Consider the following 26,185-nt stretch of genomic DNA (forward strand, 5'->3'; position numbering starts at 1 on the left):
TCTAAGATTTACATGATGCGACCCCCCGAGTCTACTCCGTACGTCACTCTACCCTTTCACCAACAACCCACACGCACCTAGACCAACAATGATACTCATGGAGCCACAGGCAAAACACACAAATCCAAAATCAATATTCAAAACAGCAGTCATCCATCGGGATCAACCCACGTCATAGAGCACATGACCATCAAAGCTTCGCGTCAAAATCCTCAAACTCACTGAGATCGGTAAGGGGAATAGGCCCAGCGCTGACGGCGAGGCGCGCCTTGAATTCAGGAACGTTGATGATGTACTCAGGCTCCTTACGGATAACCCCGTTGACACCGTTCTGCTTCGTAACCTCCTTGGAGTCTTTAGCTCCAGTGGACTCGAGGCCAAGCTGCTTGAGATGGAGCCCGAGGAGCTGCTTTCCCTGTTCAAGAATAGGTTTCACCTGTTCTTCAGAAAGCTTCACCTCGTAAAGAAGGAAAGTGCCAACGGTAGACAGGATCTTGTCCGTATCACCCGTAGACACGTCAACCTTCTCGAAGACAGCCTTCAGCTTCTCCGTGTCAGCGGCGATCCCGACAGACTCGAGGTGTTTACCAAGCATTGCTACCAGCTTGGATTTCTGTTCCGCTAGGTCCACGGGCTTGGCCTTTCCAGCAGACTGCGCATTCAGATGAATAGAGAGCTTGGCTCGCGTTGGTGATTGAGGGTTGATATAGCGCTGATAGAACTCAATGAGTTCTGGTTTGGTCAAGGCCCTGACGCTTGCAGCATCCACTTCGTGCTGCAAAAAGTCGAAGTATTCGGACCCTATGTGGGACCAATAACGTGAAGTCTCCGATCCCAAGTTCTTGAGTTTCTCCAATCGCTTGTTGATAACACTGCGCTTGTGGCCCTCAAACTCCTCCTCGGTCATGGACTCGAGAGTGTTCCCAAACCGAGAAAGGAAAGCGTCGATCCGAGATTCCAGGTATTCAGCTGTCCGCTCGCTCTGGATAATCACTCTGTACCCGATAGTTGTGGCAGAGTAGCGCGCCCCGCTCCAAACAACATACCCGAGCTGTTCTTGACTCCGAAGCTGGTCAAACGCAGGCTCGTCTGTCATTTGGGCGAACAGCAAGAGCTTCGCCCTGAGCACATGATCGGTGATACTGCCAAGGAAAAGATAATATTCGATGCAGTGGTTGACATTCGCCGGGTCCTTCAAAGTCCGCTCGTAGACGTAGTTGCTTCCCTCTGGGAATATCATATTCCGTCGTACGTACCACTGGGATTGAGGCAAAGGACGACCTTGCAATGTGGTTTCGACTAGGTTTGTCATTTTGAGAGCATCCTCCTTGTAAAGATTTCCGTGAGCCAAGACCTCAATATGCGTCTGCTGGAGGATCTCCGGGAAGAAGAAAGCGACATCTTCCACCTCGATGTGCTCGAGTTCTGCCGCATATTGTTCGTTTATCCACGTCCTCTCGGCTGTCAAATACCGGGTGTAATCGCCGACCTGGTAAAAGGGCTGCTGGTATTCCGCATTGCGGTATGCTCTAGCCAAGCGCTCCTTGATGATTTTGAAGCGATCTGGGTTGACTTCCAGGTCGCGCATGCTAACCAAAACCTTTCCCAAGAGGACCGACATCTTGTCGTTGTAGCCACCCACGGATATATCCAAGCCAAATATGCTTGCTGAAAGATGATAATCTAATCCGGCAAGCTCAGCATCGTAAGAATACTCCACTAGAGCATCTCTCACGAGTTCACAGTAAAGCTTGGCCTTGACATGGTTGGCGGGAGTAGCCCATACCAGAGGGTTTCTGAGGGTGATATAGACGGTAGCTTTAGGAACCCAGAAACGGTCGTCTTTCTTGAACCAAACGCGCACGCGGTCGTCATGCCGGATCAGTTTTGGCGTCTTCGCGGGTTCCGGCACTTCCTTCTTTTCCACATCGAGCCTGGTGGGAACAAACTCGTTCTTGTGCGGCATGTGCAGGTCAGGAAGCCTCTTCTCAGGAGGAGACTCCAATGCCTCGCGAATATCGCGGGCAAACTCTTGCGGGATCTTCTCAACCTTGTATTCCGTACCATACCACTTCTCCTTACAGTCCCAGTCTCCGGGATAGTCCTGAGATACCACCATGATCCTAAAGTTGTCCGCTCGAAGATACGACATGGCCTTCTTGATCGCTTCGGGATCAAATTTCCTCAAGAGGCTCGAACCACTGAGAAGCCACTCTCTGGGCAGTGGCTTCTGCATGACACTGCTCAGACGGCTGGTAAACCGACTTGCAGGAGACTTCTGCTTGAACCGGAAATCGACCTCCGCGAGATTCTTCATTTCATCGAAAATCCACTTCTCAGGCGGTCGCTCCTTGATCATGGCAATGTACTGAAAGATCACCTTGACCACTTCACGGTACTGCTTCAGCCCCTCCTGTGTCAAACGAACGGAGACAGTGAAAAACGCAGAGCCTGGGCAGACAGGCATGGCACCGGCGGAGAGCCCATTTGCCCATCCCTTCGCTTTGATATATGCCAGAATGCTGCCGGGTCCTTCGTGGCCGATGAGATGGCTAATATATCGGCTGGGTTGTGATTCGTACAAGTGTTCCTCGTCAAGGAACGGGAAATAGATGTCAAGGGACCGCATGTCCATTACTGGCTTTGCAAAGATTTGGGTGCACAGATCGGCTTCCGTCAACGGTTGCACATGGTCCCAGCGGTTCTGTGGGAGCTCTTTGTTTTTCACATCTGCGAACAGCTCACCAACCCATCGCTCCAGCTCATCCAGTGGCTCCCTCCCCAGAACAACCAACTTCATTCGATTTGCGGAATAGTGCTTCTCATGGAACTTGATAAACTCGCTGCGGACATCAACGCCGCGTTTCTGGGGCTCATCCCGCAACGTCTGGAGGTTTCCAGTCGAGAAGTGGTGGTAGGGGTGCTCTGGGTTGGAAAGAGACTTGTTCAATTGCATGAGACGCCACGTATCGCTCTGCAGGTTCTTCTTGTTCTCCGAGTCGACCGCCCTCAGCTCACGGTCCAACGTCGACTCGAGAAAGAGGGGAGAGACAAAGAACTGGGCAAAACGATCCAGCGCGCCGTATAGAGGCGGCACTAGGTCGCTTGATGACGATCCGGCACTGCTAGTGGTTCCGTTGGTGACGCCATTCGCAGGTCCTGCCGGCGTGGACTGTCCACTTCCTACCCGATCACTCGACTCGGCCGTAGCAGCGACCTCGAAGAAATAGTTCGTCTCCGTGGCCGCAGTATAGGCATTTGAGGAGCCTGAATGGGAGGCGAGGTACTGGTTGTAGGCATTCTCTTTGGGATACTGTGCACAACCAGCGCAAGAATTGGTTACTGTATGTTCTAATGTGTGGCGCAAAAAGAATACAGCATTGCAAACGACCGGCCACTACAGTTTCTAACTTACTTTCTCCGTTCCCATAAAGAGCAAGTGCTCTACGGCGTGCGCCATGCCAGGTATACTCTCATCGTCCGAAAAGTTGCCAACATTGACGTTGGCGGCCGCGCTGGCCTTGTCGGTATCAGGATCATGGACCAGTAGCGCCTCAAGCTTGTTGGGTAGCCGTATCACCCGATAAGAACGGTCATCAAGGGCTGGCTTCTCAAGCTGGTCCGTAATACGCTCGATCCCGGACATCGTCGTCGACTCCAGTGCAGGGGAAGAGAGGGCGGATAGGTGGGAGAAGGAGCGGCGCGCAGAAGGGGACGACAGAGGAGCCCGGGAAGATAAAGCTGGTCGCGAGGCTGAGTTCTTGCGGACTGTAATCTGAGCACAAGCTCTACGAAGCAAGGGCGAGCGACGTCCCAGGAACTGGAGTCGTGCGTTCCACAGGCGGAGTCCCAGAGAGTACCTTGGAGGCATGCAGAGCACAAAAAGCCCAGCAGCCGAACGGATTGGACAGTCGATCTGCGATTGCCGCGGGACGGGCAGAGGACAGCCAGGCCGAGGGGAAGGGGGAGAGAGAGAAAAAGGGGAGAGAAAACGGAAAAAGAGTAGAAAGGGAACCGAGGGGGTAAGACAACGGGGATACACACGAGCTCAGCGTTGGACTGCAGGGCCCGGGAGTACCTCGGGGGCGTGGCGGTTGCGATGACGAAGCAAGGCGGTGTGCTGCCAGTACCCGTTGGGAAGGCGGTGAGCACGGTGATAATGCGCTTAGGTAAGACAGGCAAGCAGGGGCCGAGACTCGGGACGGATGCTTGCTTCTATGTTGCTCAAGTTACGGCATGAAAACATCACAAAGCCTTGAAGAAACTGGTGTTGCGGCCTGTGAAACGGGTACAACCACAAAGTCGGGAGCAACCTTTGTTGAAGCCAAGCCGGATGACGCCTCATTCCATGGGAAGCACGCAAAAGCGCTATCCTGCAAGGTGACGCTCGGGAGCTGTACACGACTCCTAATAATAAGTCTAGAAAGAAAAGATCGCAGATATATCCCTAAATCCATTTTCGCATAAAGAGTCCCATCCCATGTAGATGACCACTGTTCAATTGAACTGTTCCATCAGGGATGGGATGAGATGGGATGTGATACCTCTGGTGTGCAGTATTAGAAAACTGCACAGCAGTGGACCCGGAAAAGGGACAAAGTATTTAACAAACACGGTCCCGTAGCTCAGTCGGTTAGAGCGTGGTGCTAATAACGCCAAGGTCGCGAGTTCGACCCTCGTCGGGACCATTTGTTTTTCGTTTCTTTTGCCTTCGATGTGATTTGATTGGTTTGGTTGGTTTAGGGAACCTTTCTCTTCCTTTTTTTAAACCGATGGATGAGACCCTTTTACCGTTTCATTTGGTGATCTGATCTAAATAAACGACCTAGTTTTTTTTATAGGTAACCAACCGTAAGACTCTCCCTTCAGAGTCTCACATGAGAAATACACATGTCCCGTAGGTTAGATAGACGGAATCTATATATAGCCGAATCCTATCCAAATCGAGGGTACCTACTTGGCATGTAACCCCTTCGAAAGCTCTACAGAGCTCTACACTAAGCGACGGCCGTATTCCTCTATTCTAAATAGAAAGCAAGATCGAAGGTAGATATATGGTCCAAGAAATGTCACTAATTGCTGCAGGATGCCCGAACAGAAAAAACAACAGGGTAGGGGTTACACCACGAAAGAAATTCATGTACCGATACTGCTGAACATAGGAAAGTAGAATTCGATAAAGGATGGGAAAAATTACATAGGTAGGTAAAAAGCCCAGAAGAGAAACAAATGCCACCTGCCTTTTCTTTCGATTTAATTGATCAAAAATCCATCATCGGACAGCCATTCATCCATTCCTAACATCAGGTCACCCACCGGACACGCGCCTAAGATCTCCCTCCCGCCGTCAATCCGATCCCAAAGGTGCTCATCCTTTGCCGTCATTACGCGGAACGGGAACGCTCCATCCTTATCCTCGTTCCGGCACAGCAGGATCTGGAAGTCCGGATATCGATCGTTGTGAGAAAAGTCACCGTAAGCCAGGATGGACAGGTTCGGGAGGCCGTTCGGTCCGAACGCCCTGTCGGCGATCTCGATGAGCTCGTCCGGGTCGACTTCTTGCTCGGCGTAGTACTCATCGATGACTGATGTTGGGGGTGAAGACGAGTCGTCAGTTTCAATCTCGTAGTCCCTGTCGCTCTGATCGTCCCTCGATGGATGGTTGCCATTTACATGAGGTCCGTCGACCTGGGCTGTTTCAGCCGATGCGTTGTTGTTGCTACTATCAGGGTGCAGTCTCGCATCGGATGCTGAATGATATCTCTCGTGGAATTCAGAGGTGTAGTCGAGATCAGCATGGTCGATTCCAGATTTTCTTATATGCACGACTTTGACAGTCTTGTAGGACGGAGCATTCTCGAGAATTTCGGACTACAGGAAATGGAACAATACTTTTAGCACTTCAAGCGGCAATGAGCAGATACAGGGAGCATGACTCACCATCCAGGTCACGTTGACATTTACGCCGATGAACTCCAATTTCGTCTCCGGGACGAACTCTGTGAGATGTTCTAAGTACTCAGGATCCCAGACGTCGCGAAGCGCTTCACCGACGACGGGTCGTGTATGGTAGATAATCCTCTTCAGAGAGCTTCTGTGATGATAGACTGCAATCAGGTAGGAGAGCGGCGATAGCACTATCTCCTTCAGTATCAGGACGCAAAGGTCCTCAAGCCCCTCGAACGATGTCAAAAATGTTATCAACGCCTCGTGTTCGTCTCCTACTTCCGAAAGCGGGCGCTCGCGACCATCCAGCACGATTTCGAAGGACTTGAGCTTCATGGTCTGCTTGGATTTGACGATGTGGTCCAGAAGCGAAAAAGTATGGCGGCACCGGTACAATTTCAACGAACGCAGAGCGCTCACGTTAAACGATGTCGCCATCCCCTTGAACGCTGACTGGAACGAAAGATGGCCCAAGGAAAGATGGAGTAGGGACGGAAACTGCATTCCACTTCCGTTTGATGATGTTATTCCTAACACTTTCTCGGCGAAGAAATTGAAGTAATCTTCCGACTCCAGCTCATCAAGCTCCTCTCCTAACTCCACGGTAGCGATTTCGAGTACCTCTAGTTTCTTTCTATTATTGTGCAAGCAAGCTTTGAGAACTTTGAAATCTTTCTCCAACGACAATCCTTTCCAGGACAGATGTCTCAGGTGCCTGAACTCCTCCAGACCGGTAGGGGACAGATCATTCCTTTCGCAGGTCGCGTCAGTAATAAGCCTCAACGTGTCGATGCGACTCTGGAACTGTGTGAAGAGACCGATACCCCCCAGAATATCTTGAGGGATGCACGTCCCCAGCTCCCATCTATTATTGTCAGCATCTAAGAAAGGTTTCCGTGGTGGGGAAGGGGACGGAGTATATACCCAAAGCTGCGCAGTGAATTTTCTGGCATTTCGCAGAAGATATGATTCAACTGCTTCGGGATCCGTCCCAAGAAAGCGGCGCAATGCTTCTCGTTTCTCTGGCAAGGACACATGTCGCAATCCACCATGACTTCCTCACAACGATCGAAGCGGTAGACGGAGATCGGAGCTACGATACGGATCTCCTTCAAAAAAATGAGGGAGTCGCTCCCTTCGGGATCCAGGGAAGTCCGAAGGAATGGTACGACGTCGACCGCATTCAGTTTGTCCTCACTGGACACTTTGATCGTGATCGACCTGTACAGCTTGGGCCTGACCACCACCCAGAGGTACTTTGAGACCTCGCAGAGCCTCTTGAGATCGGATTTTGCCGGTATCTGCGTCGTGGGAGTCAGCCGTTGAAGTCAAGAGACCTGTATAGGACACTCTTACGTATGTGAGAATCTCTTCGAGAATCTCAATCGGGAGCTGGTCTAGCATTCTGCAGAGCGGGTAGAGAAACAGAAAACGCGTTTGCCGATTCGAAGATACCTAGGTACAGAGCAATGGCAGCTCGCGCGTCGAGTATTAAACTTTGGGCGATATCTGACATAATAGTTCAGCTATCCACTGCATGTCAAGAGCCTGATCCACAAAAGAATACATATCACAGATAATCCGATATTGCTGGTAGCAACTCCTCTCTTACGTCTCCCAGGCGACTTACTAATCCTTGAAAGACGTGTTGGAAGTTGGACGGGAACGGGACCGGTGTCAAGTGACCTCACCCAAAGCAGCGATCGCAACAGGTTGTCAGGATATTGGTTGTCAACATGAGCGACGCTCTACAAGCCTAACAGAGGCAGGCCATATATCGAACGGGAAGCTGAGAAGCTCTGAGAAGATGAGGATATGAATGAAGAGGATCAAAGAAGACCCAAAGTCTTTGTTTGTGTGTCTTGCCAAACGAGTCGTTTGACATTATCTTACAAAGGGAACAGCTGAAATTTGGAAGTTCTGGCACCCACCTTTCTGGGTAACTACGTCATGCGATTGAATTGTTGGAAGCCTCCTCATCATCTTTGAGTTGGAATGCACCATTTAGTGATTATGGTGGATAAGGGATACTATAGATTCACATATTTATAAGAAATAACCTATATTGTTTGTCACATTTGTAATTTAACATCTTCAATAATAAATACAAAATGTAACTCTTAGACACCCTCCTACATAGACCCTAACTAAACTGTTGCAATACTGCACACTATGTTGGACCTACATACATTGACAGTCACATTATTTGATATACAAGAAATGAAATCACATAAAAAAAAGCAAGAACAGGAATGGAATGGCCATCTTTCTGACTGTCCCATATACACAATACCAATTCAATTCAATCCAAGACTATATTAGCTGACCAACAAGCTTGGTACTGTACGGCAAGGCAAGACAAGACAGGATAAGCAGGTAAGCTAGATACCTAACCTATCCATGCTACTACTACTAAAGTGTTCAAGGCCCAATCAATCTTCTATCAACGGTATCAACTGTTAACAAGACAAACAACCCCCTTCGTACATACATACCCTCGCCACAAAAGACAAGACAAGACAGGACAGGACAAGACAAAGACGCAGGAAAGGAAAGAAAACCATATTAAACAGCAGGAAGTAAGTAAGTACTAGGTGTAATGTAATGTAATAGAAATCATCGATGCTATGGGTTCAGCTGTCAGCTGAACGATGCAATGGGGGTGAAAAAGTAAAAAGGAAAAAAGAAATAGTACAATGGACCGTATTCTCCGGAGGTTCAGGTTCTGTTCGCGTCGTGCGCTTTTTTTGTCTTTTTCCCGCATCGACGGTTTTCAAAGTGAGGGAGTAAAAAAAAAATTCTGTTTCATGTACAACCAAGACCCAACCAACCCGACTCAATAACTATTAATCAGCGGTTCTAGATACGAGTATGATGATAATGATGATGCAATTAAGCACCCTGAGTCTCTTCAACTACCAGCGGCGCTTTGCCGTTCCCGTTTTTCTCCTCGGATTCCTCCTCGCTTTCGTCGGTCTCGATCCGGGATTCGATCCATTCAAAGACATCTTTCTTGTGGTATACGAGCATCTCGCTAAGCCCGGTCTTTGGGGAGCGGATGAGACGGCCGTAGCGTTTGGATGGCTTCCGTCGGCCCTCAACGTTATTCCAGACACCGTGGGTGTGAGAGACATAGACAAGGGAGTTCTGTTGAGAAAAAGCCATGAGAAACTGAACAAGAAAAGACAAGAGCTTGACTGGGAAGGAAGACTTACATCCTTGTACCACCTCGACAGCCAGACTTGGGTGTGAGATGCAATGGCACGGACGGGATTCTCTGCCACAAAGGAGATAACGCTGTTTATGCGTTGGTAAATGCTGTCTGTTTGAGCGTTAGATCGAATATTCTGAAGTAGATCAAGGAAGAAAACTTTGTAGGCAGCCTACCTCTGTTGATCAAGAGATTGGCAACGCCGTAGAATGCATCTCCAATGCCAATGAAGAAAATCTCTGTAGCCTCATTGGGTCTATAGACAGTCAGTCTTCAGCTTTCGACGCTTCTGTCGTCTGTAACCATACTCGATGTAGTTATCCCACAGATATCCAGCAAGCTCTTCGGTTGCGGTAGGACGGTTCTCGTCCTCATCCTCGTATTTCCCAGGGGACTTCAAAAGACATTTCATTAGCACATAACCATGAAAGGGCAAGATGAGTAGGGCAACTGCAGTTAAGGACTTACTGGCTCCGTTGTCACATATTTGGGGATATTGACATCAATGATTGCGTAGTTTTTACCGACTGCCCACTCGATGTAGTCCTTCACAACATCAGCCTTACTCCGGTTAGCGATGAACATGAATTCCAATATGCAAGACATACCAGCCAGCAGTTGTGGGGCTCCAGCTTATTGGTGAGTGGGTGCGGTATACCCATGATCTCAGGTCTGCATTGCATTAATCTACTGGAGCAGTCATGACAGTTTAACGGAAAACTTACGGATCGTGGAAGATTACAATCAGTGGGACAGGCTGGTCATAGTTGGCACTGTTAGGCAGTCTATTAGTAGTCTGTTTGCATTGAGCAACTCAACTAAATCGACCCTTACCTTGCCAACACTTGATTCTCAAATGACTTTGAGATCGAGTTTCGATAAATGTAAAGACTTGTGAGCTTGTAATTATCATACAGGTGTTTTGACTGGTATGCACGGATGATGTCTGTATAGCCTGTTATCCTTGTGTCCTCATTTGAAGGAGCAATTGATCACTTACCATGGACTCTGTCAGTCCAAAGGCCCTCTTCTTGAGGTGGCTTTGGATACATGCATTTCCAGTACCTAGACTGCGCCATCATGACGCGTCTTACGGTTTGGATAGCTGGCCGGGATGCTTGTGTAGCGACAAGACGGTCGGGGGGCTCGCCCATAAGCGTTCTTGTGACTGCTAGGGCCGATTTGGAAATAGACCTGAAATTATATCCGCCCTGTCATTCACTAAGAGACCATCCATACTGAAGTATGAGGAAGGTAACAAACCTCTAAGCAGACAGCAATTTTGCCATTGGCAAGGGTCATAAGCATGTGTGTCATATGAGCGTAGCAGGACGGTGTCACAAAACATCCACCAAGCTCGTCGCCGGCCGCGGCATCAAATCCAGAAGCGACTGCGCGGAGTTCCGTTAGCTTTAACAATCTCGATCGTGTGGCTGTACGTGATGAAACTTACCAATCAGCAGGTCAGGGTTAAATTCGTTGGCAATGGGCATGATGACCTGCTGGAAGGCAAACATGTAGTCCCCATCTCCCATTCCCTGAGACGGCCATGGGATGTTGATGTTCCTGGTTATAGGATTAGAAAGAGACTCGAGACTTTCGAGCCAAGTGCAAATCCTTACTTTCCAAGGCCTGCACCAGTACCGCACTGGTCCCAGTTACCCTCATCTCCTCCAGGGTAGAACTTGCCATCGGCATAGACATGGAGTGAAATGTAGAGCACGTTGGGGTCATCGTAAAATGCCTTCTGGATACCATTACCTGCAATGTGTGAGTCAAAGAAGCAAATGGACAAGGAAGCACGTCGAATTTACCATGATGAACATCCCTAGAATGATCAGCATGCTAAGATAGAAAAAAGATCACATCTGATTCAGGTCCTACCAGTCGAGAATCATAATCTTCCTGCACTTATCCCCAAGTTCTCTCTGGCAGACCTTGGCAGCGACAGACACATTGTTAAAAAGACAAAAGCCCATGGTCTTATTGTGCTCTGCATGGTGTCCAGGGGGTCGAATGACAGCAATTGCATTCTTCACTTTCCGTGTGGCAACAGCCATGCAAGTCTCGATAGCCCCGCCAGCTGAGAGAAGCGAGGATGCAAAGGTCAACGAGTTAAAGTAGATCGAGTCCCGGGTGTGTTCCAGCTCGATCAACATCTCATCGGTCATATCTGTATCATCCAAATTCAATTAATTAGTTGACCCAACTAGAGGATACAGATATTACCTTTTGTGCTCTCCACAAAGTTGTAATGCTCTGGAGCGTGGACCAGAGAGAGCTCTTCTGGAGTGGCATTGCGCACGTCGATCCGCTGCAGCGTCCGCATCGCCAGCGGCCTGGAGGACTCTGGATCATCGACAAGACCGGCTCGGCACAATTCTTTGTAGATGTAATAAATCCTCCGCGGGTCTTCAGGATGAACGTCTGCAGTTGGTCGCACTTCGCAGTGATACCGCATCCGGATGTCATAGCAGAGACCTGTTCGGAGCGAAGCAAGGGGGAGACCTTTGGCTGCTGTAGTCTCCTCTTCAGACCAGTCTGAATTCTCTTCCACGATGCTATCTTTCTCCATAGCATCGATGCTCGGATCTTCCACCTCCACGGACTCGGCCACGCCCTTGGGCTGAGCGAAAGCTTGGTTCTCCAGCGCAGGAGTTGACTCGTGGGTTGAATGTGGACTTCTAGGCCGTTGCCCAGACGATTCACTCACTAAAGGCCCGCTGGCTGCGGGTGCAGGCAAGGGATCCATGTTCCCATTCAGGCTGCCAGGCAAAGGCCGCTTAACTGGACTGGCACTAGACGGACGACCTGAACCGACTGGGATAACAGTCTGGGAGTCAGACTCCCCCATGACAATATCTTCCCTTTCATCCATCACAAAAAAAGAGACAGAAAAGTCTGAGAAAGAGTCTCTTTTCAGCCCGCTGAGCGTCTTGCGTGCCTAGTGTATCATGACCAGGCTTCTGATGTATTTGTGCCAACCGCGTCTTCTCAAAGCTGTGAAATAACAGTGTGAATAGAGTAGAAATATTGCAAATTGAATGGACCCAATTGAGAGTGACAAAGACAAAGAAAATGCAGTTGCACAGGGTATCTCAACGTTGAATCCGCAACAGAATGAGATAATGCCCACAGAGTTTAAAGAAGAACAAAGGCAAAAGCAGAGTCCACAGAAAGACAATAAGACTGCAAGCTGGCAAATACAATACAGTGGAGGCTTCAGATTACATCAACAAGTGCCATGGTTTTATACGGTGGTCACAACTAAGCATAAGTATGTCAGCAGAGGCGCAGTGGATCTTGATAGCTCCGGCGGAAGCAGTTCACCTGGCTTCCTCCTTCACGTGACTGCGGCGGTGACAGACGCGCAAAGAAGGGTCAGAGGGAAATATGTACCTTTAACAAAAAGGAATAGCAGACTGACACGGAAACACAGTGTGGAATGTTGGAGAGCGGGGCTGCTATATGGCGTTTGAGGAGGAATGAATTAAACTGCGTCTTTGATCCCTTTTGTATCGTCGAGCTTTCCGAGGGTTCGCCGTGGCAGACCGGAGCCTATCAGAGCGCCTGGTCTGGGCTCTCGGCATAGCTTAGTCATGCCTGCATAACGCAATCCCTTTTCGTCGATGAGCTGGGTTTTGATCTTATGGGCCTCACGAGTCGTAGGGAGTTTTTTGGACAAGGTCTAGGTGTGTATGCAACCTTGGAAAACCTGGAACTCTCGTCCCCACCAAGAATAGGATAGGAAAGGTCTGCTCTACGAACGAATCACGAAGTATGGAAAGTTTAAAGTTTGTACTTGAATTGTCTCATTAAAATTTAGGGCATATCTGATCTTTATTCTACTGATGATAGCTTTAATGTCTCACTCCAGATTCATGTCGGAGATCGACGCATCATTTCACCCTCGACCAAGCAACCGCCAGACTGATTCCACAATCTGAGACTTGATCGTGTTCTGGGCGGACGTGGTCTAGCATTGAATAATCTCGTTTCGGTCGAAGACGCTTGGATTCACGTCTCCGTCCCGAGTTTAAGCATTTAAGCGCTGCCGCTGTCAACAGCAGACATGTAGGCTTCAACGTTGTCAGCCTTGGTCATCCTGAGAATTCCCGGGTGTAGGAAACTTACCGATCAGGTCAACGATACGGCGGGAGTAGCCCCACTCGTTGTCGTACCACGAGACCAGCTTGATAAAGTTGGAGTTCAGAGCAATACCGGCCTTGGCGTCGAAGATGGAGGAGCAGGTGTCTCCGTTCAGGTCAGTGGAGACGATGTCGTCCTCAGTGTATCCGAGGATGCCTGGATATACATGTCAGCGTTTCATCGACTGGGTGATTCGGAGCGAAGTCGTTTCTCACCCTTAAGTTCACCCTCGGAGGCGGCCTTCATGACCTGCTTGATCTCATCGTACGAGACAGGCTTCTCAGTGCGGCAGGTCAGGTCGACAACGGAGACGTTGGAGGTAGGCACACGCATGGCCATACCAGTCAGCTTGCCGTTCAGGGAAGGAATGACCTTGCCGACAGCCTTGGCGGCACCAGTGCTGCTGGGAATGATGTTGGTGGCAGCGGTACGACCACCTCTCCAGTCCTTGGCGGAGGGAGCGTCGACGACCTTCTGGGTAGCAGTGTAGGAGTGGACGGTGGTCATGAGGCCCTCAACCAGACCCCAGTTGTCGTTGACAACCTTGGCAAGGGGAGCGAGACAGTTGGTGGTGCAAGAGGCGTTGGAGATGACCTGGAGGTCGGACTTGTACTCCTTGTGGTTGACACCCATGACGAACATGGGGGCGTCAGGGGAAGGAGCAGAGATGATGACCTTCTTAGCACCGCCCTTCAGGTGAGCAGCGGCCTTGTCCTTGGCGGTGAAGACACCAGTCGACTCAACGACGTACTCAGCGCCGGTCTCCGACCACGGGATGTTGGCAGGCTCCTTCTCGGCGTAGAAGCGGATACGGCGGCCGTTGACGATCAGGTCCTTGCCGTCGACCTCGATGGTGCCCTTGAAGCGGCCGTGCTGAGAGTCATACTTGAGCATGTAGGCCTATACCACGGGCACCGTTAGCGTGCGAAACAGAAGTCTACGCATGGCATGGCAATGGAGCGCTATGGTTTCCACTGCGAGAGGGGAACGGGTGGTCTGTCGGGATAAGCAAGTAAGGCCACATACAGCGTAGCTGGTCTCAATGAAGGGGTCGTTGACAGCGACGACCTCAGCCTCGCCATGCTCGATGCTGTTTCTCGTGTTAGAAGCTGTGGTCCTGGCACCGACACGTGGCCGTATCGAGAGAGGGGCGGAGAAGCACCACTCACACGTTGCGGAAGGTCTGCGATTGTTAGCTTGCGAGCACACACTCGAAAGGGGGTGAAAAAGGGGACTTACGATTCTTCCAATACGACCGAAGCCGTTGATACCGATCTACGAAGCATTAAGGTGAGCGTTGATCTCCCCGCTGGTGGTGAAGATGAAAGCTGCTGGGCGGCGGTACCTTGGCACAAACCATGTTGGCGGTTGCTGTGATGGCGGGGTAGCTGTCAGCCAAGCTTCTGGGGTCCGGTGCAAGAGCTTCCCGCGCAGTGATTGCGAGAGAGATCAGGGTTCGGGGGAGACTCACATGTAGGATGAAGGGTTACGTCTGTGAAAAGGATAGGATTGCAGCGACTTGGAGAGAGAAGTGCTGGAGAGGAGAGAAGTAGGCGGGGGAGGGGAAAGAAAAAGGTAGAGCTGTTCGGCTGACGCAAGAGACAGATCACTGCCAACTAGTAAAATACGTACACCGGACGGGCAGACGGGCAGAGCCACAGCTCAAGGCAGGTTCTCCGTGTTTCCAGGTCGGTGGCCCCGACGTCCCGACTTGCGCCGCTCCGCAGCTGACCAGCAGCCTTTCCGGTTTCATACACCGGGCAAAGCAGGAGACTCACGATATCCGCTGGGCGACACGGCCAATAAGGTGAGGGAGACTCGTCCTGCCGGGTGCTCCATCCTACGACCTCGAGAATGTTTTGCCAGGGACTTCGGGTGCCTAGGACCTAGGTTAACCTTCTTCCTCTACTCCAGACGTCTGTGACGGTTTTTCCGACCCGGCAGGTCCTCGTTCTCGTCCCCCAGGTATGAGCAGTCGAGGACCCTGAGGTGATGATGTAGTAGTGTATGATGTACAACCGACATCCCACCCTGCGGGATGACGCCGCGTTCGGTCCGTTTGTCCGCCCCCGTATCAACGATTATCCGCGCCCACCTCCAGATCAGATGATGCTCAGACTTTATAGGCGCCCTCTCCCAGAACACTCACCGAGTCACCGGCCGCCAGAATGAAACGCTGCCAGTCGTGGCAGTGTCTTGTCCTGGTCTGGTCGCATCTCGGTGACTGTGTTGAGTTACCAGTCTCTCGGTCGAGGTGTCGGTGCTGGTGATACGAATCAGAGTGTCTGCTGTTTCCCCGTGCAGACTCCGCCTTGGCCACGAGACTTCTCGACGCTGACACTTGAAATACTGCAAGCGACCGATGCAACCAATAAGAATAATGTCTCCTTGTCCTCCGGGGGAACAGACACATTCCTGTTAATAATGGGTATGAGAGAATAAGGCCAATGTGGGAGTGCTGTGCCCCCTCTACTCTTTCACTCAGCTAGGATAGCTAGGAACAATATCAACAGCTCGAGCGTGCTTACCTCCGTCCTCCTCGATCGAACCTACTGACAAGATGATCAAACATGGGACTGTTAAATGAATCTGTTTTCGGCTATGAACCGTACAGTTCGGGTGATTATTAAGCGCCATTCCCGAGTCGTCTCACGAAAGTGCGTCGTTATACCTTGTGGTCAATCCCATAGATGCTATATTTTGGAAAAAATCATATTGGATATCATACGCCGATATGATACCCCGGCTACGTTGAGATAATGTCCTTCTGTTACTGAGTGGTAGGTTTTGAATACTCCGACCACGGGATATGTTGCTTTGACAGCCTATTCAGGCTGCCGAGGTTTGTACGACTAGCACTACTCTTTCCCCCTTAAATATCGGATCACGAGGAGATAGGACGATGGAATAGCAATGGAAGCTTCAGTTTTGAAACGTGGGAATATATCTATCAACACGATGCAGTCGCAGCGAAAAGAACCGATCCGAGGAACCAACCCTCTCCCCCGGCCCTCCGGAATCAACGAGAGCAACCAGCATATCCTCCTATACAGTAAGGAATAATAGAGACACGCGGCCCCGGACACGTCGTTTCATCGTATGCTCCATACACCACGACCGCAAAAGCCAAAATACAAGCTTCCAACGCAACCCTCTGATGCTAGCAGGATTAATTATTTTACTCCTCCTTGACACCACCTCTCCAGTTCTTCTCCGCATTCTCAACGGAGGCCTTGTCGCTCTTGACGGCACCCTGGCCCATGCCAAAGAGGCCCTGGGGCGCCTTAAACGGCCGCTGAAGGTCGCCAACAGCCGGCTTGCCGAACAGGTGGATCTTCACCAGGTTGCCCTCCAGCGCGCTCTTGAGCGGGATGATCGACTGAATCAGGAGTGGGTTGGTGTACTTGAAGTACAGGTGCATGACGCCCATCATGCCCACGCCCATCATCTGGGTCTTGATCAGCTGGCGCAGCTGCTGCTTGTCGTACTCCATGACGGTCGTGGTCACGGGGCGCGGCTCCTCGCCGGATCCCACCGGTGCGGGCTCGACGTATTTGAGCGTAGTCATATCTATATAGTGGTTTTGGGCGTCAGTTTCTTGCGATTGAACTCCAGAGAGAACAAAGTGGCGTAAAAGCCACGGAAAAAAAGGCCCCAAGTGAAAGGGGGAAAAAAGGCAAATGAAAGCCGTACCTCTCTTCTTATTGATCTTGCCCTGTATATAAAGATAGATACCCAGGATGATCAGGTTGGAAAGGATGTACAGAGCCCGCACGCCGAGCAGGACGTCGGGGTTGTCGAATGGAACCTGCTTGGAGACCTGCATCATCACCAGGATGATAGCCAGGTTCGTTCTATCGAGAGAAAAAGATCGCAGTTAGCGATGATCAAAATACATCCCAGACTCATCGTTGGAAACGCTCCCTCTTGGTCCGCGCGGCATCGCGCGCGTGCCATCCGGAGCTGTCACCGGAGCTAGGTCGCGACAGGAACCATGACGAGAGTGACTTACACTTGCGGAGACACCATTTTGACGATCGCACCGGAACGCTCTTCAGGAAGAATAAACGAGGGTGAAGTCTTGAAGGGAGAAGAGTTGGAGGACAACGAGGGCGGGTGCGAGGAGAGGAATTCTTTTGGCAGGCCTAGAAAGATAAAGTTGTCCAGATTGGCGGATGTCACGTGCTCTCAAGACTTGCGCGATTATGTACGGAGATAAGGTACCGCAGCCTAAGATTGGGCCGTGGTGCCCCCAACGCTTTAGTAGCGGTCACCAAGACTTTTTCTAGAATCTCTAGTACACGTTTCTTGACACCGCTTTAATAAACTAATAAAGATATAGCAGCTCCCGATTTGTTTCAGTCTGTTTATGAATCCAATCTGGCCAGCTTGCTTGGGTGAATGCTCTTTTGAAAGACTGCCACCTGGCTTTTTTTTTCGTACTGAAATTGCAAAGACCCTGCATTTGCAGGAGCGCAATATCTTGGCTTACAATGCTGTGAGTACCGTCTAGCACCGGCTGCTGCAGCGGGTAGCTCCTAGTAGCCAGGAAATGGCAGAAACCTGAGCTTTGGGGGGTATGACCTTATGACTAGGGACCTTCTCACTGCTTGTGTTTCTCGGATAACTTTCCTGATAGTTCCTTTGCCTGCAGACCACCGGGAATTCAAGGCCATGGGCGCTTAGACGCTCGTATGTACAGAGTAAAGACTTGACTCTTTATTCATTGGCTAAATACTAGCCAAGCATAAAACAGTGATAGTTTGCTGTTTTAAGGTCTCTCTCTCCCTCTCTCTATTTTCTTACCGCCGTGTTCTTGAAAAGAGACTTGCTGTCACAGTACCTTCCTATCTAACTACTATATCTGTCAGCTTCTCTCCGTCTGTCTTCTCTTCTCGGTATTTCTGTACCTACTTGCCTGCAGTACAACCATGAGATTCACGTCACTGGTTATACCCTTCTCGTCGTAGTCAGCTGCTCTACAGCTGTGACGACTGAGCATACGTCTCTTTCCCTCCGTTTGCTTGTACTACCCAGTCAGAAACTTGCCGGGCACGAGACGAACTGACTTCATCCAGCGAATCCATTCTCGAAAAGTCTGGCTTGATATCGATAGCTGAAGGTGCAACAAACGGTGCCTACCCATACGCTTCGGATGCTCCATTTGAAGCACTCTGCGCAGCAGCAGCCGTCGAAAAGCATGGTATTCCTCAGCAGTAGGCGGGCTGGACTAGGTACGGAGTACTATCTGTACCCGCGACGATGTTGCCAGCGAAATGGTTCATAGGCTGTGGTAAATGGAATATCATAGCATGTATGCTTTGCTGAACAGCCTGAAGAGTACTCCGATATCGAGTCAAGCAGAGGTGTTTAGGGCTAGCAGGGCTTTTTTTTGCAGGAATCTTGAAAATGGTTGCTTAGCCTTGGTTGGTGATCTCTTTTGTCAGATATGCCGCTTGCTTCTTGTGATCTTCAATAAGCTTGAACTATGGGTTACACCGACACGATTTGACTCGCGGGACGGCAAAAATACAGTAAAATATCCATCAGCATCAAATTAGAGAAACCGTATGGCGTATATCAGAGACAAAAAAGTATTATTAATTTAGTTTGCCATCTTCGAGCTCTGCCTGGTGTCTCTGCATAGTAGTTGTCGCGTGTCTTGGCCGGCGGAGCGTGACGTGACCAGACAAGCGCGATCAAAGTTTCGAGCTCCAGCTTAGCTCGAAGGACCGTCTGCCCTGCACAACCGCGCCGTCTATCACAATATACCATCTTTTCAGGCCATCATCTGGCTTCTGGAACGTTTTTCAATGATCGCATGCATGAGACTGTAATGATTGACTCTCTCACAATCACCTGCGCCCGATCCCACCGGCTGAACTGAGCTGAACTGAACCCGGAAGCGCTTCGCCAGAGGATGGGCTTCGTGAACCCGCTCCTCAGAACGATTGGACATATGCTCTGAAGAGAATCAATCTGTTCTATCGGATCTCACCTCCTCATCATCCCTACCATAGTTTCAGCTCATCATGTCTGCCCATTACAGCACCGAACCACCCCCAACCGCCTCCGCCACCCTCCACACCACCGCCGGTCCCCTGCACATCTCCCTCTTCGCGAAACAGGCACCCCTCGCATGCAAGAACTTCCTCCAACACTGCCTGGACGGGTACTACGTGGGGACCATCTTCCACCGGATCGTGCCCGACTTCGTCATCCAGGGCGGTGACCCGACGGGGACAGGGTCCGGTGGGAGCTCCATCTACGAGGACCCGGAGTTCGAGTACGACCCCGAGGGCAGGGATCCGAATGAGAAGGTTGTGTTCAAGGATGAGCTGCATAGTCGGTTGAGGTTCAACCGGCGTGGGCTGGTCGGGATGGCGAAGGGGGAGGATGGGTCGTATGGGAGTCAGTTCTTCATCACGTTGGCGAATTGCGAGCGCGAGTTGAATGGGACGTGCACGCTTTTTGGGCGCATAGAGGGAGACAGTATCTACAATGTGGTCCGGATTTCGGAGGTCGAGCTGGTCGAGGGCACGGAGCGACCGGTCTACGCGGTGAGGATTACGGGAAGCGAGGTTGGAGAGCTGGGACCGTTTGCAGGGAAATTGAAGAAGAGAGAAAGAGTCGCTGTTGCAGCAAAAAAGGATGAAGAAAAGGCCCCGACAGTGAAGAGGAAGAAGAAGGGCAAAGGAGGAAAGGTGCTGCTCAGTTTCGGGGGCGATGAAGCCGAAGATGCAGATATGCCCTTCGCCCCGAACAAACCCAAATTTAACACAAAGCTCGTCAGAGAAGGAGACGTGCTGGAGCAAGAGCAGAAGAAAGCAGCACCGCTAAGGCCGGAAGAAGAAGGCCCTTTAAGAGAGGAGGTTAAGCCTCCAATATCAACAGCGTCAGCCGCGACTACGAAAGAAGAGATCCGGTCACGAAAACGGCCGCGGTCACGGTCACTCTCACAGACTCGATCTCGATCAGCATCTCGATCCCCTGATCCAGAACGCGGAAACAAGCGCAGAGAGGCACACCGTCCCAAGACCCCCGACCCGCTGACACAGATCCCCCTCCCGGATCTAGAGCATCCTCGACGCTCACCCACCTCCCCTCCACCACCAGAGAAGGACGACTCCTACCTCGCCCGCACGAACCGGGAGATCGCGGCGCTGAAAGCCTCCATGCGCCGCGATGTCGTCACCGTCCCCGCCGACACGGGCAAGAAGAAATCCGCCCTGGAAGCCATGATGCCGGAGAAGTCGATCCGGGGCCGCAAACGACCGGGCATCATCGACGGCGTCGCGAAGGGCAGCAGCACGAACGGCACGACGGGATTCAGCAGCGCCGCAGACGACGAAGCGCTGAAACTCTTCAACGCATTCAAAGCGCGCCTTGAGAGCGCAGACGCGCAAGCCAACCATCATCACGAACACGACGAAAAATCCTCCTCAAACAACCGGAAACCCAGCGGTCCACACAAGGACCCAAACCCCGGTGCAGCCGCAGCCGAAGCAGAACAAGACGAAGAAGCCCAACTCTGCGACCTCCACTTCATCGCCAACTGCCAATCCTGCCGCGCCTGGGACAACCCGGACCCAGAAGCTACGGGGGTCGTCGGCGCCGGCGGCAACGAGGACGAAGCCGCCGACGACGACCCGCACAGCTGGATGACGCACCAGCTCCGCTTCGGCAAGGACACGCTGGGTAAAGACCTGAACTGGAAGCGGGAGCACGATCAGGATGTCGATTCCCTGGTCGTGATCGATCCGAGGGAGCGGGAGAAGGAGATTATTGGCGAGAGGCGGAGGGGGAGGGATCGGGATCGGGATCGAGACCGAGACAGGCACATGGGGCGAGATAGAGAGAGGGATAGGGATGCGATCAGGGATAATAAAGAGCGGGACCGCGAGCGCGAGCGCAAGCGGTACCGCATGCCGGAGATGGAGTGGGATCGGGAGAGGCGGAGGTGAACGAAGACATTACTGTAGTATCTACCTAGATATAATGATGGAAAGAAAAGAAGGGTATATCTATGGAATAGGAAAACGGAAGATCTTCTACAATGCATGTACTCTACATCGACAATGAATGTCCATGTGGAATTTTCAAACAAACCAATATAGTTTATAGTTGGCATCCTCAGATCGCACCTAACCCTAAATAAACAGTACATGTACATATATGTACTAGGTAGGTACCTAGAGCAGTACTGTACACTGTACATGTATGTACAGTATCTACCAGACTGGACCGTTAGGTAGGCAGGTGGGTAAGTCCCCGTCCTTTTACCCAAGTTCTTTATTATTATGTAGTAATGTAATGTCTAAAGTCTGTAGTACAGTATCGATAAGAAAACAACCTGGACGCCCCCCCTTCCCTGGAGCAGAGAATATGTACCGTAGGGTAAGGTAGGGTAGGGGAGAGTATGTACTTCAGCGATAATATGCAATGTAAGACAATATTCTAGATATATAGACTTTATAGAACGATCGGGAACTGGAGAATTTATCGAACTTCTGCTACTTAAATATCCGCTATTACTAGAAAAAAAGAAAAGAAAAGTATAAGTAAAACAAATTAAGAAACACATATAGTAATACTTATTTTTTTTCTAACCTTCCAAAGATTGTTTAAATTCTATTTAGTATAAACAGGTAACAACTCTTCTAAACGCCAACAGTATCTGCATTTGCATTCTTTGTAGTACTGTAAAAGATACATGTGAGATATCTAATATCTGACATCTATCTGTCCACTTTCTTGCTTCTGCTCTGTTTCTCTGTATCTATCAATAGACAGATAAATAGATAGACAATATACACACACTGCACATGTACCTAGAACCTAGACTCAATTGTATGTTATGTTAAACATGCATGCTGTTTGTATGTACATACATACAGAAACCACTACATACATACATACACATACGTACAACACATATGATATATGTCTGAGTCTGTAAGGGCTATAAAATATGTAGGCAGGTAGATGATAAAATAGATATAGGTAAGGTATCCCACGTGTATCTGTTACCAAAAACGGATTCCCTTCACATTTCATCCATCTCATTTCGTCTCGTTTCCATCTTTTTCTGCTTGTCTTTTTCCTTTTCTTCTCGGGTCGTCTTGTCTATTTTCGTTCATCGTGTCGTATTCGATGCTCGTTGTTTTTTTCGTTCTGGTCGGGCGGATAAGCCAGGGCGATTGGATTGCTGGCTTGTCTTGGCGTGGCTCGCCTTGGCCTGCAGCTCGCGCTTCTCGACTGGCTTCGATTCGAATCGACATTGGTCGCCCTACTGCACACCGCTGCACCCCCGCATCCAATTCTTGCCAATAAAGAGAAAGCAAACTCAAACCAAAAGATGATTGATGTATAGACTACTGAAAGGAATAGAAAAACTGAGAGAAAGAGAGATGGGAGATTGGGAAAAGATTGTTGATGTTCATGACGATTGAAAAGGAAAAAAAAAAAGAAAATAGTCAAGAATCTTGTTAGGAACATGGATATCTCATCTCGACTTCGTTGGACTCCCTCCCCCTTTTTTGCCCTTTTAGTTAGCTACTTTCTTATACTCCTTAATCTAAACACCTTCGACAACCCGAGTTAGTAAGGATTTGACATCTCATTGCCATTAGATTCAAGCCTTCTTACGCCTCTTCACGCTGGGACCGTTGCTGCCCTTTCCTCCTCCGGACTCGGAACCTGCATTCGGCACGTTAAGCTGTACGTTCTCATCGACCGTGTTGGCGGGGCTGGGCGCGTCGCTGTCCGTGAAGGTTTCGACAATCCTTCCCGTGTCGTTGTTCATGTTACCGGCGAGGTTGGGATCAGTTCCGCCGCCAACCGTGCCGTTGTTGAAGCCGGCACCGGCACCGTCGTAGCCATTAAAGTACCCCGGAGTGTTCTGCTGTGGCTGCGGCTGCGGCTGCGGTTGCGGTTGCGGTTGCTGATTAGGAATGGCATTGCCATCGTCAAATAGATCGCCTTCAGGGCCGGCGGGGAGGTTGTCGAAGTCGAAGAGGTCGTTGGCATCCTTGCTTGTGTCTACACCCGGGTTGACAGCAGGTTCATTCTGCGCCACCGCTGGGTCACCAAAGTTGAGACCGCTCTTGTCCATGTCGGGTATATCAGTGAAGTAGTCATTGCTGTTGAATATCTGATCCAGGTCCAGTGGCGGAGGAGGAATGGTCCCACCTGCATTGTCGTCTCCAAGACCGGGAATTGTACCCGTCGGGCTCAGTGGCTGTAGAAGGTTGGTCAAGTTCTGCACTGACCGGTCCTGCTCCGCTTGCATCTTGGCAAGGTTGTCAATCTCAGCACGCGTGCTGGCAAGACGGCCGGTGTAGTTCTGCGGCATCGGAGGCGGCGTGGGCGTTACGAGGGCGTTGTTCGAGGAAGCCGAGACGCTGGGATCTGCCGAGTTGGTCTCGTTGGCCATGAGCCGGAGCATATCAGCACGCTGGTTCGGGGTGAGCGGGGCGTTTCCACCGGAGGTTTCCAGAGAAGAGAGGACATTCGGGAAGTCGGCGAAGGTGGTGGTAGGGAGGCCGTTGCGAGCATTGGAGTTCTGAATGACGGACATGATGTCGCGCTGGGGGTACCGCTGGTTCTGGTTCTGGTTCTGCTGAGGAGGGACCTTCTGCCGCGGGCTATTGACATCGAAGACCTCTTCAACGTGGCCGGACTGCGATGTGCTAGGCTGCCGGGCGTGCGACGATCTCCGTGACTGATCATATGAACTGCTCCCGGATGGGGATAGAGTACTTGCTCGGCCGTGGCGATCGGGTGCGGTTGGAGGAGCCTTCAACAGCAGCGGCTGCTTCTTTGCAGACCTTTGTCCACCGGGACTGTTCAAGTCAGCGCCCAGGGTGCTGAGAGCATACTCATCGCCCATGTCGACAACATTGCCCTGGTCCTGGGGGATCGCTCCAGCAAAGGAGTTGGCGATGTTCTGCGTTCCCTCGTGTCCCTGGAGGCTGCGGTTGTAGACCGTGGCCAGGAAAGTGAGGATCGCATTGATCGAGTTTTCGTGGCGAGTGTGCTGCTCCTGGAAGTTGGCGGCCTGGGCGTACAGCTGCTCGTGCTCTCTTCGCAGCTTGTTGATCGTGCTGGATATGATCTGCTGCTGTTGACGGATCGCCTGTAGCTCCCGATAGACGCCCGCGAGCTGCTCTTTCGGCAGAAAGCCTTGAGTGCCTCCCAACGAGAGTTGCTTCCGGTTGCGATCATCGCGAGCGTCGCCGTCTGCCCCGTAGTCGTCACCTTCGTTGTCTTCTGCCTCCTCCGTCTTCACCCTCGATCCTTTCCCGGATTTGCTTCCCCCTCCGGGAACGTTCTTCGGCTTCTGAATCAGCCAGAGCAGATCCGGATGACCGCGTTTAAAGTACGGATTTGAGTACTCGCTCGGGCTCTTGTTCTTCCGTTCGCTGGCGCGCATGGAGTTGTCAGAGAGCCCCACCTTCTTATGAAAGCCATACATGTTGAGCTGACGCACAAATGAGGCATAGTTATTGTGTTTGAAAAGCTCTGGGATCAGCGTCTTGGCGAACTCATCCTCGTCTAGGACGATGAAGGAGTTGCCGTCGTCAGACCATCTTATCAAATCTGTATTCTTGGACTCATCGAGGAAACTGGGGGATGTTAGTAACTGAGGTCCCAAGATAAGAACCATATCCGTAGAACAGAAAGCTTACCTGCTCAATTTCTGTACAAACGGGGGGATCTGTTTCCTCTTCGCCTGCGCTTCTCTCTTCGCGATCAACGCTCTCTGCTCCAATTCGGCCAAACTCTCTCCCCATCCACCGCCATCAGCAACACCACCGCCGCCATGGTCCATCAACGAAGTAGGGGCCTGTTCATACCCACGATTCCTGCTGACGAGCTGGTTCATCGGTCTGCGGGCGATCTGGTTCGATGGCGTTGCCGCCGCAGAGACATCCTGATTGGGAGGAGGGTAGGCCGCGGCGTTGTAGGAGTTGATATCGGGGAACGAGGATGGGTTGACGCCGGCGGAGGAGGGATTCTGGCCCCATTGGAGGAACTGGTCGTTGGAGAGCTGAGACCCGGGGTTGGGGGGGTAGTTGGGCATGGGCTGGTGGACCACGGGGGATGCTCCAGGGGCGGGTCTCTTGCGCGAGACCCCTTGGGACGTCATCTTGTCGACCTTGCTTCTGGTGTTGTTCGATTATACAGTAGAGTGGAGAAATGGCAAAAGGACAGAGGACGTGGTGGAGATATCGTGGCCCTTCTGCAGGAAAAGTGCCACTCGTCGAGAGACTATGACGAACGATCAACTTGCGTAGATTAGGGTGCAAAGACGACGCGCAAACGAGTCAGAAACAGGAAAAGGATATCGAAAAAAGACAAGAGGCCGTACAGTCGTAAGCTTCGTGACGAGGATTTGTCGTGATCCCGCCGGAGGGGGGAATAAGAAGTCAGCGTGGGGGGGGCGGAGGGGCGGCGCTGGTGATGGCGGAACGCCTCGATGGCGCGGAGGGACCAACGCGCGACAGGGCGGGGAAGAGACAGAGATAAAGGAAGCGGAGAGGAGAGAAGGAGGAATCGCCTGAAAGAAGTTGCTGGGGAGCCTGCGTCGATCTCTCGAGCAGCGTGGGAGGCAGAAGATATCGCAGAGGCCAATGGTACCCTCGGGCTCAGGGCTCGCGAGGCGGGTTGATGGCTGCGAGATCAAGCGCAGGGTGGCATCAGAGGGCCGGCAGCAAGTCAACAGGCGTCTTGGGGGAGAGAAAGAGTGGATGTGCAGGGCAGAAAGGACGGACAGAGAGGGGGATTGACGGGTGGAAAAGAAAGAAGACGGAATTTTCGTCCGGTCTCCTGGCGTTTTCTGCTGTCTCGTTCCTCTCCCGCTGGCGGACGACAACG

At 51.2% G+C, this 26,185-nt stretch overlaps 7 protein-coding genes and 1 non-coding gene across 8 annotated transcripts; 2 read left to right on the plus strand and 6 right to left on the minus strand.

The window, feature by feature from the left end:
* Positions 1–190: 190 nt before the first annotated feature.
* On the minus strand, positions 191–3,871 carry VTN00DRAFT_3315 (uncharacterized protein; the record flags this gene model as incomplete). The annotated part of the gene is made up of 2 exons (XM_069429619.1): positions 191–3,313; positions 3,416–3,871. 2 exons carry the CDS (start codon positions 3,869–3,871, stop codon positions 191–193), a joined length of 3,579 nt encoding a protein of 1,192 aa, XP_069282845.1.
* Positions 3,872–4,614: 743 nt separating this feature from the next.
* On the plus strand, positions 4,615–4,688 carry VTN00DRAFT_t220. The gene has a single exon. It is a non-coding gene; the product is annotated as a tRNA-Ile (tRNA).
* A 565-nt stretch (positions 4,689–5,253) lies between these two features.
* VTN00DRAFT_3316 (uncharacterized protein) lies at positions 5,254–7,350 on the minus strand (the record flags this gene model as incomplete). Its single annotated transcript, XM_069429620.1, has 4 exons — positions 5,254–5,871; positions 5,941–6,811; positions 6,871–7,247; positions 7,303–7,350. The coding sequence occupies 4 exons, from the start codon at positions 7,348–7,350 to the stop codon at positions 5,254–5,256; spliced, it is 1,914 nt and encodes a 637-aa protein (XP_069282846.1).
* A 1,488-nt stretch (positions 7,351–8,838) lies between these two features.
* Positions 8,839–12,011, minus strand: VTN00DRAFT_3317 (uncharacterized protein; the record flags this gene model as incomplete). The annotated part of the gene is made up of 15 exons (XM_069429621.1): positions 8,839–9,093; positions 9,162–9,268; positions 9,334–9,413; positions 9,466–9,551; positions 9,626–9,703; positions 9,766–9,829; positions 9,883–9,930; positions 9,992–10,103; positions 10,158–10,368; positions 10,421–10,548; positions 10,611–10,723; positions 10,780–10,918; positions 10,972–10,985; positions 11,042–11,330; positions 11,387–12,011. The coding sequence occupies 15 exons, from the start codon at positions 12,009–12,011 to the stop codon at positions 8,839–8,841; spliced, it is 2,349 nt and encodes a 782-aa protein (XP_069282847.1).
* Positions 12,012–13,201: 1,190 nt separating this feature from the next.
* On the minus strand, positions 13,202–14,666 carry VTN00DRAFT_3318 (uncharacterized protein; the record flags this gene model as incomplete). Its single annotated transcript, XM_069429622.1, has 7 exons — positions 13,202–13,236; positions 13,292–13,462; positions 13,522–14,206; positions 14,333–14,396; positions 14,476–14,489; positions 14,546–14,581; positions 14,652–14,666. 7 exons carry the CDS (start codon positions 14,664–14,666, stop codon positions 13,202–13,204), a joined length of 1,020 nt encoding a protein of 339 aa, XP_069282848.1.
* Positions 14,667–16,484: 1,818 nt separating this feature from the next.
* On the minus strand, positions 16,485–17,335 carry VTN00DRAFT_3319 (uncharacterized protein; the record flags this gene model as incomplete). Its single annotated transcript, XM_069429623.1, has 3 exons — positions 16,485–16,876; positions 17,000–17,160; positions 17,319–17,335. The coding sequence occupies 3 exons, from the start codon at positions 17,333–17,335 to the stop codon at positions 16,485–16,487; spliced, it is 570 nt and encodes a 189-aa protein (XP_069282849.1).
* Positions 17,336–19,338: 2,003 nt separating this feature from the next.
* On the plus strand, positions 19,339–21,270 carry VTN00DRAFT_3320 (uncharacterized protein; the record flags this gene model as incomplete). The annotated part of the gene is made up of 1 exon (XM_069429625.1): positions 19,339–21,270. One exon carries the CDS (start codon positions 19,339–19,341, stop codon positions 21,268–21,270), a length of 1,932 nt encoding a protein of 643 aa, XP_069282850.1.
* A 1,670-nt stretch (positions 21,271–22,940) lies between these two features.
* VTN00DRAFT_3321 (uncharacterized protein) lies at positions 22,941–25,457 on the minus strand (the record flags this gene model as incomplete). Its single annotated transcript, XM_069429626.1, has 2 exons — positions 22,941–24,933; positions 24,997–25,457. The coding sequence occupies 2 exons, from the start codon at positions 25,455–25,457 to the stop codon at positions 22,941–22,943; spliced, it is 2,454 nt and encodes an 817-aa protein (XP_069282851.1).
* Positions 25,458–26,185: the final 728 nt, after the last annotated feature.

The sequence above is a fragment of the Thermoascus crustaceus genome, assembly GCF_041956765.1.
Source record: "Thermoascus crustaceus strain CBS 181.67 unplaced genomic scaffold VTN00scaffold_14, whole genome shotgun sequence".
Taxonomy (NCBI): domain Eukaryota; kingdom Fungi; phylum Ascomycota; class Eurotiomycetes; order Eurotiales; family Thermoascaceae; genus Thermoascus; species Thermoascus crustaceus.